This window comes from Pungitius pungitius, chromosome 10, assembly GCF_949316345.1.
Source record: "Pungitius pungitius chromosome 10, fPunPun2.1, whole genome shotgun sequence".
Lineage (NCBI taxonomy): Eukaryota > Metazoa > Chordata > Actinopteri > Perciformes > Gasterosteidae > Pungitius > Pungitius pungitius.
The window spans coordinates 10,567,225-10,578,708 of record NC_084909.1 but is presented as its reverse complement, the minus strand read 5'-3'; the positions used below and the strand labels follow the sequence as shown (position 1 = coordinate 10,578,708).

General features: G+C 46.1%; 1 protein-coding gene across 2 annotated transcripts; it reads right to left on the bottom strand.

The window, feature by feature from the left end:
• Positions 1-292: 292 nt before the first annotated feature.
• On the bottom strand, positions 293-10,775 carry rev1 (REV1 DNA directed polymerase). Of its 2 annotated transcripts, none has more exons than XM_037488871.2 (22): positions 10,453-10,775; positions 9,577-9,652; positions 8,629-8,761; positions 8,079-8,247; positions 7,456-7,980; positions 6,522-7,345; positions 5,915-6,013; positions 5,688-5,804; positions 5,436-5,553; positions 5,215-5,343; positions 4,968-5,122; positions 4,773-4,892; positions 4,461-4,681; positions 4,197-4,369; positions 3,853-4,082; positions 3,608-3,753; positions 3,227-3,511; positions 2,922-3,021; positions 2,614-2,816; positions 2,362-2,512; positions 2,174-2,276; positions 293-2,084 (listed from the first exon to the last, which is right to left on the bottom strand). In XM_037488871.2, the coding sequence occupies exons 2-22, from the start codon at positions 9,640-9,642 to the stop codon at positions 1,973-1,975; spliced, it is 4,179 nt and encodes a 1,392-aa protein (XP_037344768.2). In that variant the 5' UTR covers positions 9,643-9,652; positions 10,453-10,775; the 3' UTR covers positions 293-1,972. The 2 variants fall into 2 exon arrangements, with proteins under 2 accessions (XP_037344768.2, XP_037344769.2); XM_037488872.2 differs by having other exon boundaries at positions 2,614-2,813.
• Between the last annotated feature and the right edge of the window lie 709 nt (positions 10,776-11,484).

Genomic DNA, 11,484 nt, shown 5'->3' with positions numbered 1-11,484 from the left:
TATCTTTAAAAGTATTCTGTCCACTATGGCTTTAATGTTTTATTGTAAGGATCGAATCTCAAATTTACGGAAGCCCATTTTCGCCACTGTGATGAAAAAATAAATATCCTTTAATTCTTTAGAATTATAATCTCATATGGTAGCATCTCATTGTGAGATACTATGACTGAACCACCTTACTCGATTCAATGTAATTTCCCCTTCATTAGTTTCAAAACCAGTGTGACTTTCATTGGAAACCCCTCCTATACTGTTTGTAACTTTAAAACAAAAACAGACACATGAAATAATACATAGTTTACGGTTTATTACCAAGATTTAGAAAACTTACAAACAAGTTCACAGCTTCGGGTCTTCAGGCACAAGCCAGTTTATAAAAGACAAGACTGGCTAATTTTAACTTCTAGAGCGATAGAACATGTGAAGAGAAGCAAACATCTTCGAAGTGAATGTAGACTTGCCCATTTTGAATTACATTCATTTCAATAAGTTGAAAACAATGACTGATGACCATAATGATTGATTTTGGTTTGCATATAGGGGAAACTGCTTTAAACAAACTTTTCCACCGCACACACCATGCCTTGGTTGGGGAGATCACAAGCCAGCCAGCCAGCCGCATCTGCTGAGTGCTACTTATCACCAATCATGAGAGTTAACTTGACAGAAATACAATGATAAGAGTCATAAGAAGTAAAAATATCCCCATTGTTTAAAGTACACACGTACATACGTTGAGTTATAAAATACGGTCACCTAGTCCTCTACAAATCCAGAATTATTGAAATATTCAGGTCTGTAAAATGGGTAAACACACTAGAAAAAGATTTACTCCAGGTACAAAGGCTGTATGAAATGTTACATTATCTTGAAGAGACCTCTCACTTGCTTGTGAAAAAACAACTGCATAGGCTACTCATTGATTGCCATAACCCCTGTCCACATCAAAGTCAGAGTGCTACTGAGAATCAACAGTGAACCTCACATGAAGAGCTTTGGCCGGCTTCACATTTCCGTGTTGGAACACCTACAAACAATTACAGCGCGAGAAGATTTTACAATTTAAGACGGTTACTAAGAATTCACTACGTGTAAACAATACAAGAAGTACACCCTCCACTTACATCTTCTTTTCAAATTTGTCTTTTAAAAACATTATTAACAAGGTTTGGCACTTTTCTTTGCAAGAGACCAGAAAAATAAAGATACTGCTGAATGCAGCAGACCATATTTAAAATGGTTAGTGGCGTAGACCTTCAAAGAAAAATTAATGAAAAATTATATATTCTGTTGATACAATTTCTTGTATGATAAAGTCTAATGTCTTAGGAGTGCTACAGCACTACCTAATTGTAATACTTCTAAAAAGGTGCTTTAAACATGATGATTGTTTATCAGCCAGTGATTCTTTGAAACCTAGACTGACTCAACTGTACGAGTGAAAACAAATATCTCCGTATGTGCTACTGTAACATTATTCAAACCATAGGTCCACATAGGACTCAACTGCTGTCAGAGGAAACACACACAAGATAGGGATTTGAAATCTTGTAAAAGGTAGGTCTTGTTTAAGAAAGTTCAGCACTGCCTGTAAAAATCTTATATAAAATTTCACATTTATTTTGAAAAGAATTACAATTATGATTTTGCAAAAAGCTACAATTATCCCGAGTTTTGGTGAGTCGATTCATTTACTGCCTTTGAGTTTTTTTACTTGTCCCTTTAAAAGAGCAAGTAGGGGAAATAGTGAACTGTACAAATTAAAATACTGTCGTGGCTTGTTTAACACTTTCTCATATTGTGTGTGAAGTTGTCAATGTGCGTCTCATTCTCAGGAGGCCACCGAGAACCTTACGTTTCAAAGGAGGAGAATCATCATTTAGAGGTCATACTTTGTACTGCAGATGACCTTGTGAAAGTGGCAAAACAAGAGTGGTGGTAGCACGCAGTGAAGGCAGTACTCCGTCCTCCCTCACGCTACCTTCAGAGTGCTGCCGTAAGTCTGCTGCACCACCACCTGCACGTTGTCGAGGATGAAGTCGAAGGCCATACTCCAAACCGACTCGACCGCCCTCTGCATGAGCCTGCAGAGAGAGGGCAACATGAGGAGTCAAAGAAGTAAGAGAGGGGCGGTGGACACGGAGGATTGGAGGGAGGTTTAACTGTTCAGTACCTTTTCATATATTTTATAATTAAATCCAACTTCTCCAGATCTTTATCCTCAATGAGATCAGTGCAGTATTGCAACACCTGCAGGATGTCCTCCTCCATTGGTTCTAAAACAGAAAAGAGTACATTCATAACGGCCTATAGAACTGCACCGGTTGACTGATCAACACAGAGATGTTCTTCACTGTTCACCTGTTATGGTGGTGACCCATTCCCGAAGGAGTGTTTTAATGTCTGTCAGGTCATAGGCTCCGGCCAACACTGGAGCGGGACGAGGGATGAATTTGGAACAGGTCTGTGGGACTTCTGGTATTGAGGTCGATGTACAGGGACCGTTTTCAGTCTGAAAAGGGAAAACAGGTGTCAGCTGGACACACTAGTGGGAATTCTCCACCGTCCCATTCTGCCCCACGTATTCATGTGTGAAACTGTCCATTGGCTCACCTTTAACGCGTTTATCGGTTCTCGTGATTTCATAGGAGGTTGTAGCGCTTTTCTCGGACTGTTGATCGTGTGATGCCTCTTCACAGGCGAAGGACCTTTTTTAACAGGGCTCACTGCATTTTTTCTCTTGTAGCGTCGCTTCACTCGACCAATACCGACTGCCGGCTGTTTCAGCTGCAACAATGGATTCGTCTGCTCCCCTGCTGAGAAATCAAGGGGGAAAACATGAGATGAAGAGAAGATGAATGCTAACAATAGCAGAAAGAAAAGGCCAAACTCATTCCAAACAAAACCACCTGGAGGCTTACATATGTTCCCCTGAGGCTGGACATTTGTTACACGGTTGTAGGCAGACTTCAGTTCGGCTTGAAGCTCTTTGGGAAGGGCAGCAAATACGTCCGGATCAACCTGCGGACAAAAAGACGAGGGACAAAGGATAGCTTGTCACAATTAATGAAATCCGCTTTAGATAAATGGGTAAAAATGCACATTTAAAGAGCAGCATTTGACATTCCAATGCCTTCCTTATAAGGGTTACATTTATTGATAACTTTTCCTTTTGACAAAATTTCGCTGACAAAAGGGCAGAATCCCAAATCGGTTGCTTCCCCACCTGCGAGAAGTTTGGAAGCTCCAGTACAATTCCCAGACTGTCTGGCTGGTTTGGGATCTGCAGAACGAGCGTGCCCGCAGGTGGAGCGTATGGTGCACCACCTGGCGTAGGAGGAGAAAGAGGCGAGGTGGGAAGAGACTTAGAAGAGGGAGCCTGAGGAAGAGGAGCAGAGGGCCGTGCACCGGGAAACTGATGGTTACTCGTTCTCCCGTCACGATCCCTCCACGACCGCTCCACTTGTTCCCTCAGCTCGGCGGGCAACGCCTCCAACACAGAGCGATCCACCTTGGGCATCACGGAGAAACACAAGATGTTGAAAACAACCCAGACTTTTCTGCACTCGCTTCAAAATCAATCAGAGGTTTCCTTTGGAGCCTTTACCTGTGAGGGGGAGGGCACCTCGATACTGAAGTTGAGACGTGCTCGGGAATGTTTTGGAGTCTGCCTGCACGGCTGCAGGTCTCTGCTCGTACCTGGGACCGGCTCGGGGGAGGACAGAGGACGTGCCGAGGGGACAGCTGAAGGGCCTGTGGTTGACGAAACATTGTCCCGACGTGCGTTTTTTTAAATGATCTTAAGAACTGAAAAGAGACTATAGTAAAAAAAAAAAAAGACTTTGCACAAACCGCTTTCGCTGGATCTCGCACATAATCCCCGGCCGAGCAGCATCTCTTTGACGGAGCGTGTCCCGGGGCCTGCAGAGTTCGGCGTGACGGACGGATGTCCATCGAGGAGCTGAACCTGGATGCCGACTCCTCTCACGTCCTCGACCTGCAACTTCATGGCGTGGAACAGCTTGATGACAGCAGTGGCGATCAGCCGACCGCTGTCGGTGGACTGAGCGAGCATCACAGTCCTGACGGAGACGGAGAGACAATGAGTCTAAACACAGGCCGTGACATGGATAGGCAAAGCGGGGATGACATTACCAACACTCGGTGGCGTCCACCGATGAAGATCCCAGACTTACTTGGCGAGGTTATCACATATGCCATGACCCCCGTATTTGGCCGACTCCAGTGGCGCTCCGACCTTGCGAACCATGACCTTGAGGGTAACTCTGCGACCCCGCAGCCCCGCTTCTTGTAAACGCTTTTGCACCTCCATGGACAGGTTAGTCAGGAAAGACTCAGCCTCATCAACCTAGTCAACATATGTTCGAGGGGGGGGTCTAGTGAGAGATAAGCTGGAAATAAATGCAGAGGAGAAGGACCCGATGGAATGGGAGTCGAACCTCAGTGAAGCGAATGTTGTAGTTCATCTCAGCTGAGACGGACTTCCTTTCCTTTTCGTAGCGGACGGGGCGGTCGTCCAGGCCGCGGCAGAAGCGGAACAAGGTCTGTCCGGTCCGGGCGCCGAACTTCTTTTGCAGCTGAGACAGAGACACCTGTTGGAGGTCACCGCATGACCTCACACCCATAACAGCAAGTTTTCTGCCCATAACAGGCCCGACGCCTCCAAAAAAGGAATTGACAAGCGATCAATTAATTACCCCGAGACAGCTGAAAGACTCAAGGACATGAACAGCAGGTGGCACTGTGGCTACCTGGAAGGCTGGTCACTGGCAGGTCCCTGATAAAATCATCCACCTCTTCAGACTTTAGGAGGTATTGCCCGTCTGGCTTGGCCTTACGGGTGGCAAGGCGAGCCAACAGGATGTTGGACCCTGAACACATGGGCAGTTGATTTAAAACAGTATCGCTGTCTTGATGCATTTTACATGAGACAAACATCAACTCACCCATGCCCACTGAAGCACAGCATCCCGTTTTATGCTTGATCTCTGCTCTGATCACACTGGCCAGATCTTCTGGGTTGATGCTCAACTCAGCAAGCAGAGCCGAACCGTCTATCAACACTTCGTCGCAGCTCAGAGCTTCGATGTCGTGGGTGTAACTGCAAAGAACAAAACAAAAAAGAAGGTGAGTTTGCTTAGTGAGCAAGCGACAGGGAAGGAAGCGAGACATTGACCAGGTACCTCTTCTTACCCTGCCAGAGTCTCGTACATGGTGATGGCCACCTCTTTGTAAGCCTCAAAATCATACGGGACGGACTGCAGAGAGGGACACAGCTGTTTAGCTTTGCCAAAAAACATCCCGTTCTTCACACCCGCCTTCCTATGAGAGACGACCAATGAGGTTAGAATTAGAATCAGATATTTGTGCATTTTAATAGAAATCTCCAAACGCGGGTGCGGTTTTCATCTCACCTGGCTTCATAACTGCACGATGCAATCTCCGCCATTGAGAGAGTGGCTGCGTCTTGCTCCACTCCGTTAGCATGGCGCTCAGGACTCTCTTGTGGAGGAGATCTGTGGAGATCCTCATCTGAAAAGTCAGGTCAGGCATTTAACAATTAAAGTAAGATAAGTACAGGGATAGATTGGGGAGACACACATAGCTGGTGTGAAAGTAAAGGGCAAGATCCTTCATGGAAGAGAGGTGAGGCAGGAAGAGCTCACCAGGGTTTGGGTGAGTGCATTTCCTCTGGTAGTACTGCAGCTCCAGCTGAGGTCGGGCTCCAGGCCTCAGGGGCACGCTCTCGTGTCCACGGTTACTGGTCACAGCCACAGGCTTCCCTGCAAGACGGCCGTGAACTAGCAGTGAGGGGCTGTTCTGTGTAGCAGGTCCCCGTGTTAAAGGTCACAGGCAGCACAATATTTCAAAGAGGAAAAGAAATGCAGCTCACCTTTGAGCTCGGGTCTGTATCGGATCCCAACGGACACAAAGAAACAGTCCATGTCCACATGGAGAACACAGGATTTGACACTAGCAGGCGATGACGTGCCTGACCACACAAATGAACACCTCATGGTCAGGGGAAAAGTTTTCCCATATCACAAAAAGATGTGAACACAACCTCAGATGATTCATCCCATCCCTTCATCCCAAGAAATCCAGTTTAACAGGAAGGGGCTACAAATGCAACACAGGTACGGTGGGTATCTCTTAATAAGCAGAGGCACAAACATTGGAAATATCCGAGATCGCAACACAGAAGGTGTCCAACCTTTATAATAACATCTTATAATTTGAAGTAGAATCGTTTAACTATTTCGGTTAGTTTGAATGATATATTACGATTTTCTATTTAATAGTCAGTTTAGTTGAATCCTTTTTTTGTTGTTATAGTTTTTCTTTAGTTTTTTTCCCTCATTAGTTGACACTGTGGCCAAATACTCATTCATAGTAGTGGGAAAGTAGAGGACCAGAATTCACCGGGTTGGGAAAGGAACCTTTAATAATAATTATTTATAGTTATAGTTAACAACAGTGACCCTTCCTTCCTTCCTTACCTCGACTGTCTGCGGAATGCGGGGCCACAGATTTCCTCAGCCTCTCTTTCCCAGGAAAGGAGCCCCCCCCGACCGCACTCCGCTTGCCGTGCAGCGCATTGACGTACTCCGAGAAGCAGGACCTCCACGTGGAGATCTGATGCAAACGTGAGTGGGAGTAGTACTCGGAGATCAGACTGCCGGTCTGAGCCAGCAGCTGTGCTGACGACTTAGATGCCGACGACGCCTTTTCCACGGGAGGAGATGGTTTGGCTGACGCGCTGGTTGTGTCAAATGAAGCGGGGTCGGATGAAAAGGCATTGTGGTGACTTCCGTTCAGTCTAATGGGACTGTGTGAAAGGGCGCAGGGTGCAGGCGAAAGAGGAGTCTGGTCGGGATCCGAACCGACTGGATGGGGTTGATGGGGCTGGCTTCCTGTACCAGCGGCCTCGTGGTAGGTGGGCGGGGAAGGTTTGGGCCTCTGCCCGTTGGCTACATGTGCGTTGGACGGTTTCGGAAAGACGGGAGCCGGGTCTGATTGCTTCGGGGGACTGTGGGGGAACTCGTACGGGTCCGGTTTGGTCTGAAACTGTTCTGGGGGACTCTGAGGTTTATCGTCGGGACTCCTGACTTCACATTGACGCAGTTCCTTCTCTACAGAAGGTTTGTCAGTTACAGGCGACCGGTCTTCTGGCTTTAAGGCACCATTAACACGGCGAGTGTGTCCATTTGTCAGATGGGCTTCCTTCGCCACTGGCGGGAAAGGATCTCCTTTGCCACACTTGTGCATTTCATTCGCTTTTGAATGGCTGATCAATTCCAATGAGGTCTCAAGTATTCCGTTTCTGTGAGATTAAGAGATGAAAAAAATTAGTCAACAAGAATTTATGCAACAAGATCCAATCCTCACTCTAGAATCTGACCTTTCGGTTAAAAACAAAGTTTTCATTCTCACATTTTTAAATCAACTTCCTTGTGGCCACTGCGGGCAGCGTTGCAGAAAGAGTTGCTCTGAGGTTGTGGTTGGCTAGCTCTCTGGTGCTGGAGGTCAGTGGGAGGTGTTTGAAGAGCAGACAGCTGGGGCTTTGTGGGCCCTGGGTCAGAGTGCAGGCTCCTGTGTTTGGGATCTGCATTGAGGAAAGCTGACGGTATGTGACTTGGCCGGTGTTTAATGAAGCCAACAGCAGAGCTTTGCTGGACGAACTGAGGTTGGTCGTTGCCTTGGCGATGGGGGCTGTGGCTGGAGTTCGGGATGGAGTTATTCTGGCAGCTGGATGTGGACTCCTTGCAGTTGAGTACCGAGTGCCGGACGCTGTGCTGGGGCAGAGTAAGTCTTTGATGGATGCTCTGCTGAAGCTGCCCATGGCTCGGCCCGGCAATGTCAGACTTCTGGCGGAGACTAGCGCCGGGGAAGAGTGGGCCGTTCTGTTTAGTGTAAAGCTGGTACTGCAGGTGAGGCAGGAGATGTCCAGCCTTGACACTGTTTTCAACAAATTACAATGCAAACAAAAGAGATTTTTCCACTATTGTTTTACAATATAGAATCAGATGTGCAAAGCATACTCCAGCTGAACACACCTGTCAGTGATCCACTGTGGCCTGATGATCTTCTCCCCTTTGAGCTCCTGAATTTTGCTGTTGGGCAAGTTATTGGCGATGATGTGGGTAGTCTTGGAGCGAGAGTAGTACACATGGAAGTGGCCACCATGCAGCATCATCAATCTGCGTAGCTCATCTGCACTTGGCTCTAAATACCAAGAGATAAACAACTGAGGAGTGAGCCAAAAAACTCGAATAAACCGTAATGTCAGTGATCTGGGAATCTACACAACACAAACTAGTCCTACTTATACATCTGCACAAAACATCACAGCCACAGGGAACGTATACATCAGTGAGAAATACTGCATGAACCAGGACTTAAAAGTGAAAGAAAAATTTCAACATATGGTTCTATGCTCTTCTGATTTTTTATTTATTTATGGAAATACTATAATTATGAAGTGGTCTTTCTTACCATAACAATGGATATTAACATATTCCTAACTGGTAAGGACGATGAAATTGCAAGAAAGACAGAACAACTAATGATACGTCAAAATGTAGAGGCACCGTTGCATAGTGTTACCTGTGTATCCATTGACATAGATAGACACTCCACTAAAAATGTCAGAGTAGGATCCGTCCTTCTGTTTCTCTCTGGGAGCATCACGTTTAAACTGCTCCTCCAGCTTAGACACTTTGGCAGCCATGTAGCCTCCCTAGAAACGAGGAGAGCAGGGACACAACTCAGAAGATCGTTCAGAGCAACTGGCACTGCAGACTCACAGAAAACCTGGAATGGCATGTTGAAGGGAGTTTTTTGGCGTACATAACAACCTCACCAACAATACGTATGGTCACAAAATGCCTAGATATATAATGTCTTCATATGCTAAAGAGAATAGGCCTTCCTCTATATTAGGATACAGGTACTTTTTCTTCCAATGCACTCTGTCACCAAACAAGCAATATTTTAACAGATAAGTACTGTGCTCATTTTATAAACATACCCAGTGCACAATATGTGGCACTTGTGCAAAGGAATGAATACTTATTTTAGGAGCTAATGTTTCTGTGCGGATATTAGATAATGTCTTAAGTTCTTACTGCCTTGCCTGTATGGTGATACTACTGCAGATATAGTATTTTTTATCCATGTACATATATACGTATCTGGCTCTATGCCGCTCTCCCAGTCTTGTTAAATCTCTGCCCGTCAGTAGTTTCGACCTAGACACCGACTTGTGATCTGCTTCAGGCTCTGAGCTGTTATAATGAAACTGCAGGGTGTGAAAAAGAACACGGCTGTTCAATATTAGTTTCACAGTAATATTGGGACGCTCTGTGTGCACGAACCACGTGCCTTTTATCCCACTGCATTTCATTTTTATTTATAGGCAGCCTTTAGAAATCCACATTAGGGTGCCCATTTACCCACCTTAAGGCTCCACTTCTCCGACACTGCACAAGCAACGCTTTCCCTTTCTAGATGCCTGCCTGAGTGATCATGAGGACACTGGGGGGAAACACTCACCTGTTCAGCCCAACCATTGTCACCGCTGGCATTGGCTCTCTTCTTTTCCCACCCATGTCGACTCATACTGAGCTCCCTGAAAGCAGCACAAGAGGAGTTATTCACCAATGCAATCGCGTGACACCGTGTTCAAATATCCGACTGCAATCAGGTTAGCGTGTGTAGAATTGATCGAGCTATTTAAAAAAAAGCAGCCCTTATTTAAAGGAGACATGGATAAATGTCACATGATGCCCACAGTTGCTGGGTGTCGACACTAATCAGATAAAGGCGAGTGAGTTATTTTTAAAGCAACTTATTGGACACAGCGGACACATGTTTGAGAAGTGATCGCTTCCTGTGTGCTGCTGTGTTACTAGTTTACAAAAGCGTTTTCTGGTGCAAATAAAAGAACAAAGCGCCGACAAGTGACGTTTATTCTGCAGCCAATTTACCACCGTGGTGGGACGTCAATTCGGCATAAATCTTGTTGTTGTTTTTGTTGTTGTTTTTTCTACGCTAAGCGTTGCGTCTAAGGGCACGGCCGCGGGAGAGCCGGGGGCGCGCGCACACGTCTTTTCGGGCTTTGACAGGTAACGTTGGGTTACTGCAGAGCCCCATCTGGACCTCGCTCACATTCCTCGCGTGAGCGGCTAACAGAGAGTTAGCTTAGCCACGTTTGCGCGCGTCGCCGCTGCGCCACGACCCGAGCGAAGCTGAAAGACGCGAGTAGAAGTGTGTGCGTGTGTCTGTGTGTGTGTGTGTGCGTGCGTGCGTGCGTGAACCGAACAATAGGCACGGCTGCGTAACTTCGTGCGTTAAACGCGGGGTGTAAACAAACAGCCGCACGGAGCAATAGTTCCGTTAATAGAAGTATCTCGTTTTTTTATTCTTTACCTTTTTATTTATCTTCTGCTGTCAAGACACCGGGTGGTTCGCCGCTGACTTGTCCCCTGCAGATAGTGACCAACCGCGAGCGTTGAGCGCGTTCCTGGTTACGAGCCGAGACCACAGCGAAGCGAAATGAGAATCCTCCGGACGGCCACCGTTAGCTCGACGCCTCCACCGGGACTTCGTTCCTCAGAGGGCTCCGGTTGGTGGACTGAGATCCTCCTATTTGGTCTCGGTGCCACGCCATGTCTCCCCAACATTTTTGTTCTTCCTCCCTATCCGTCTGCTCTCCATTTCTGCCGCCTGGTAGTCTTCGCGTTACCCTTTCCTCACTGGACGTCAATGGAAGAAGGGGAGGTAAAGTTGTTCCGGAGAGTATTTTCAAAATAAAACATCGGACGACTAGTGTGGAAGATACTGAACAAACCGTTAATGTGTTATTTTGCCTTCCCAAACATAAATAGCTAAACTGGCTTTTTTTTGTGGGTAAAGGACTAAATAAATGTATGCATGTATGCAATTGCATGTGCTATTAGCTTCTTATCTATCTAGTCAGTCAGCAAGGACTGCACTCATGAAAACTGGCATACAGCTCGCCTACAAATAACCAACAATCAAGTTATTCAACTTTGATTCGTTGTGGTCATTTGAATTTTATTTGGCAAATTAGGTAAAAAAAAATGTAAACAAAAAAAGAACATTTTATTTTCAAAAACTAAATACGGTCAAGTTCCGGTGTTCTTGTAACCTTTCTCAGTTGCCTTGCAATGCTGCCTCTCTGCGGGTACCCGAGTGCATGTCACCTGAATTGACTGTGAAATGTATTTGTACAGTCTTTAAACCTCCATATGTGATATATATTACATTGATATACTCCTTAAGGCTCAAAATGATCACGAGAGCCGCTGGTTGTTGGATATTGATGACGCATAAGTTCAACTTTTTTTAAGGTGTCTCTATGGATCGCATATAGGAGGGTTTGTGTTCACTAAGTGCCCACGCCGCCTGCTTCCACTGCGGCAGACAGTCGATCCGGAT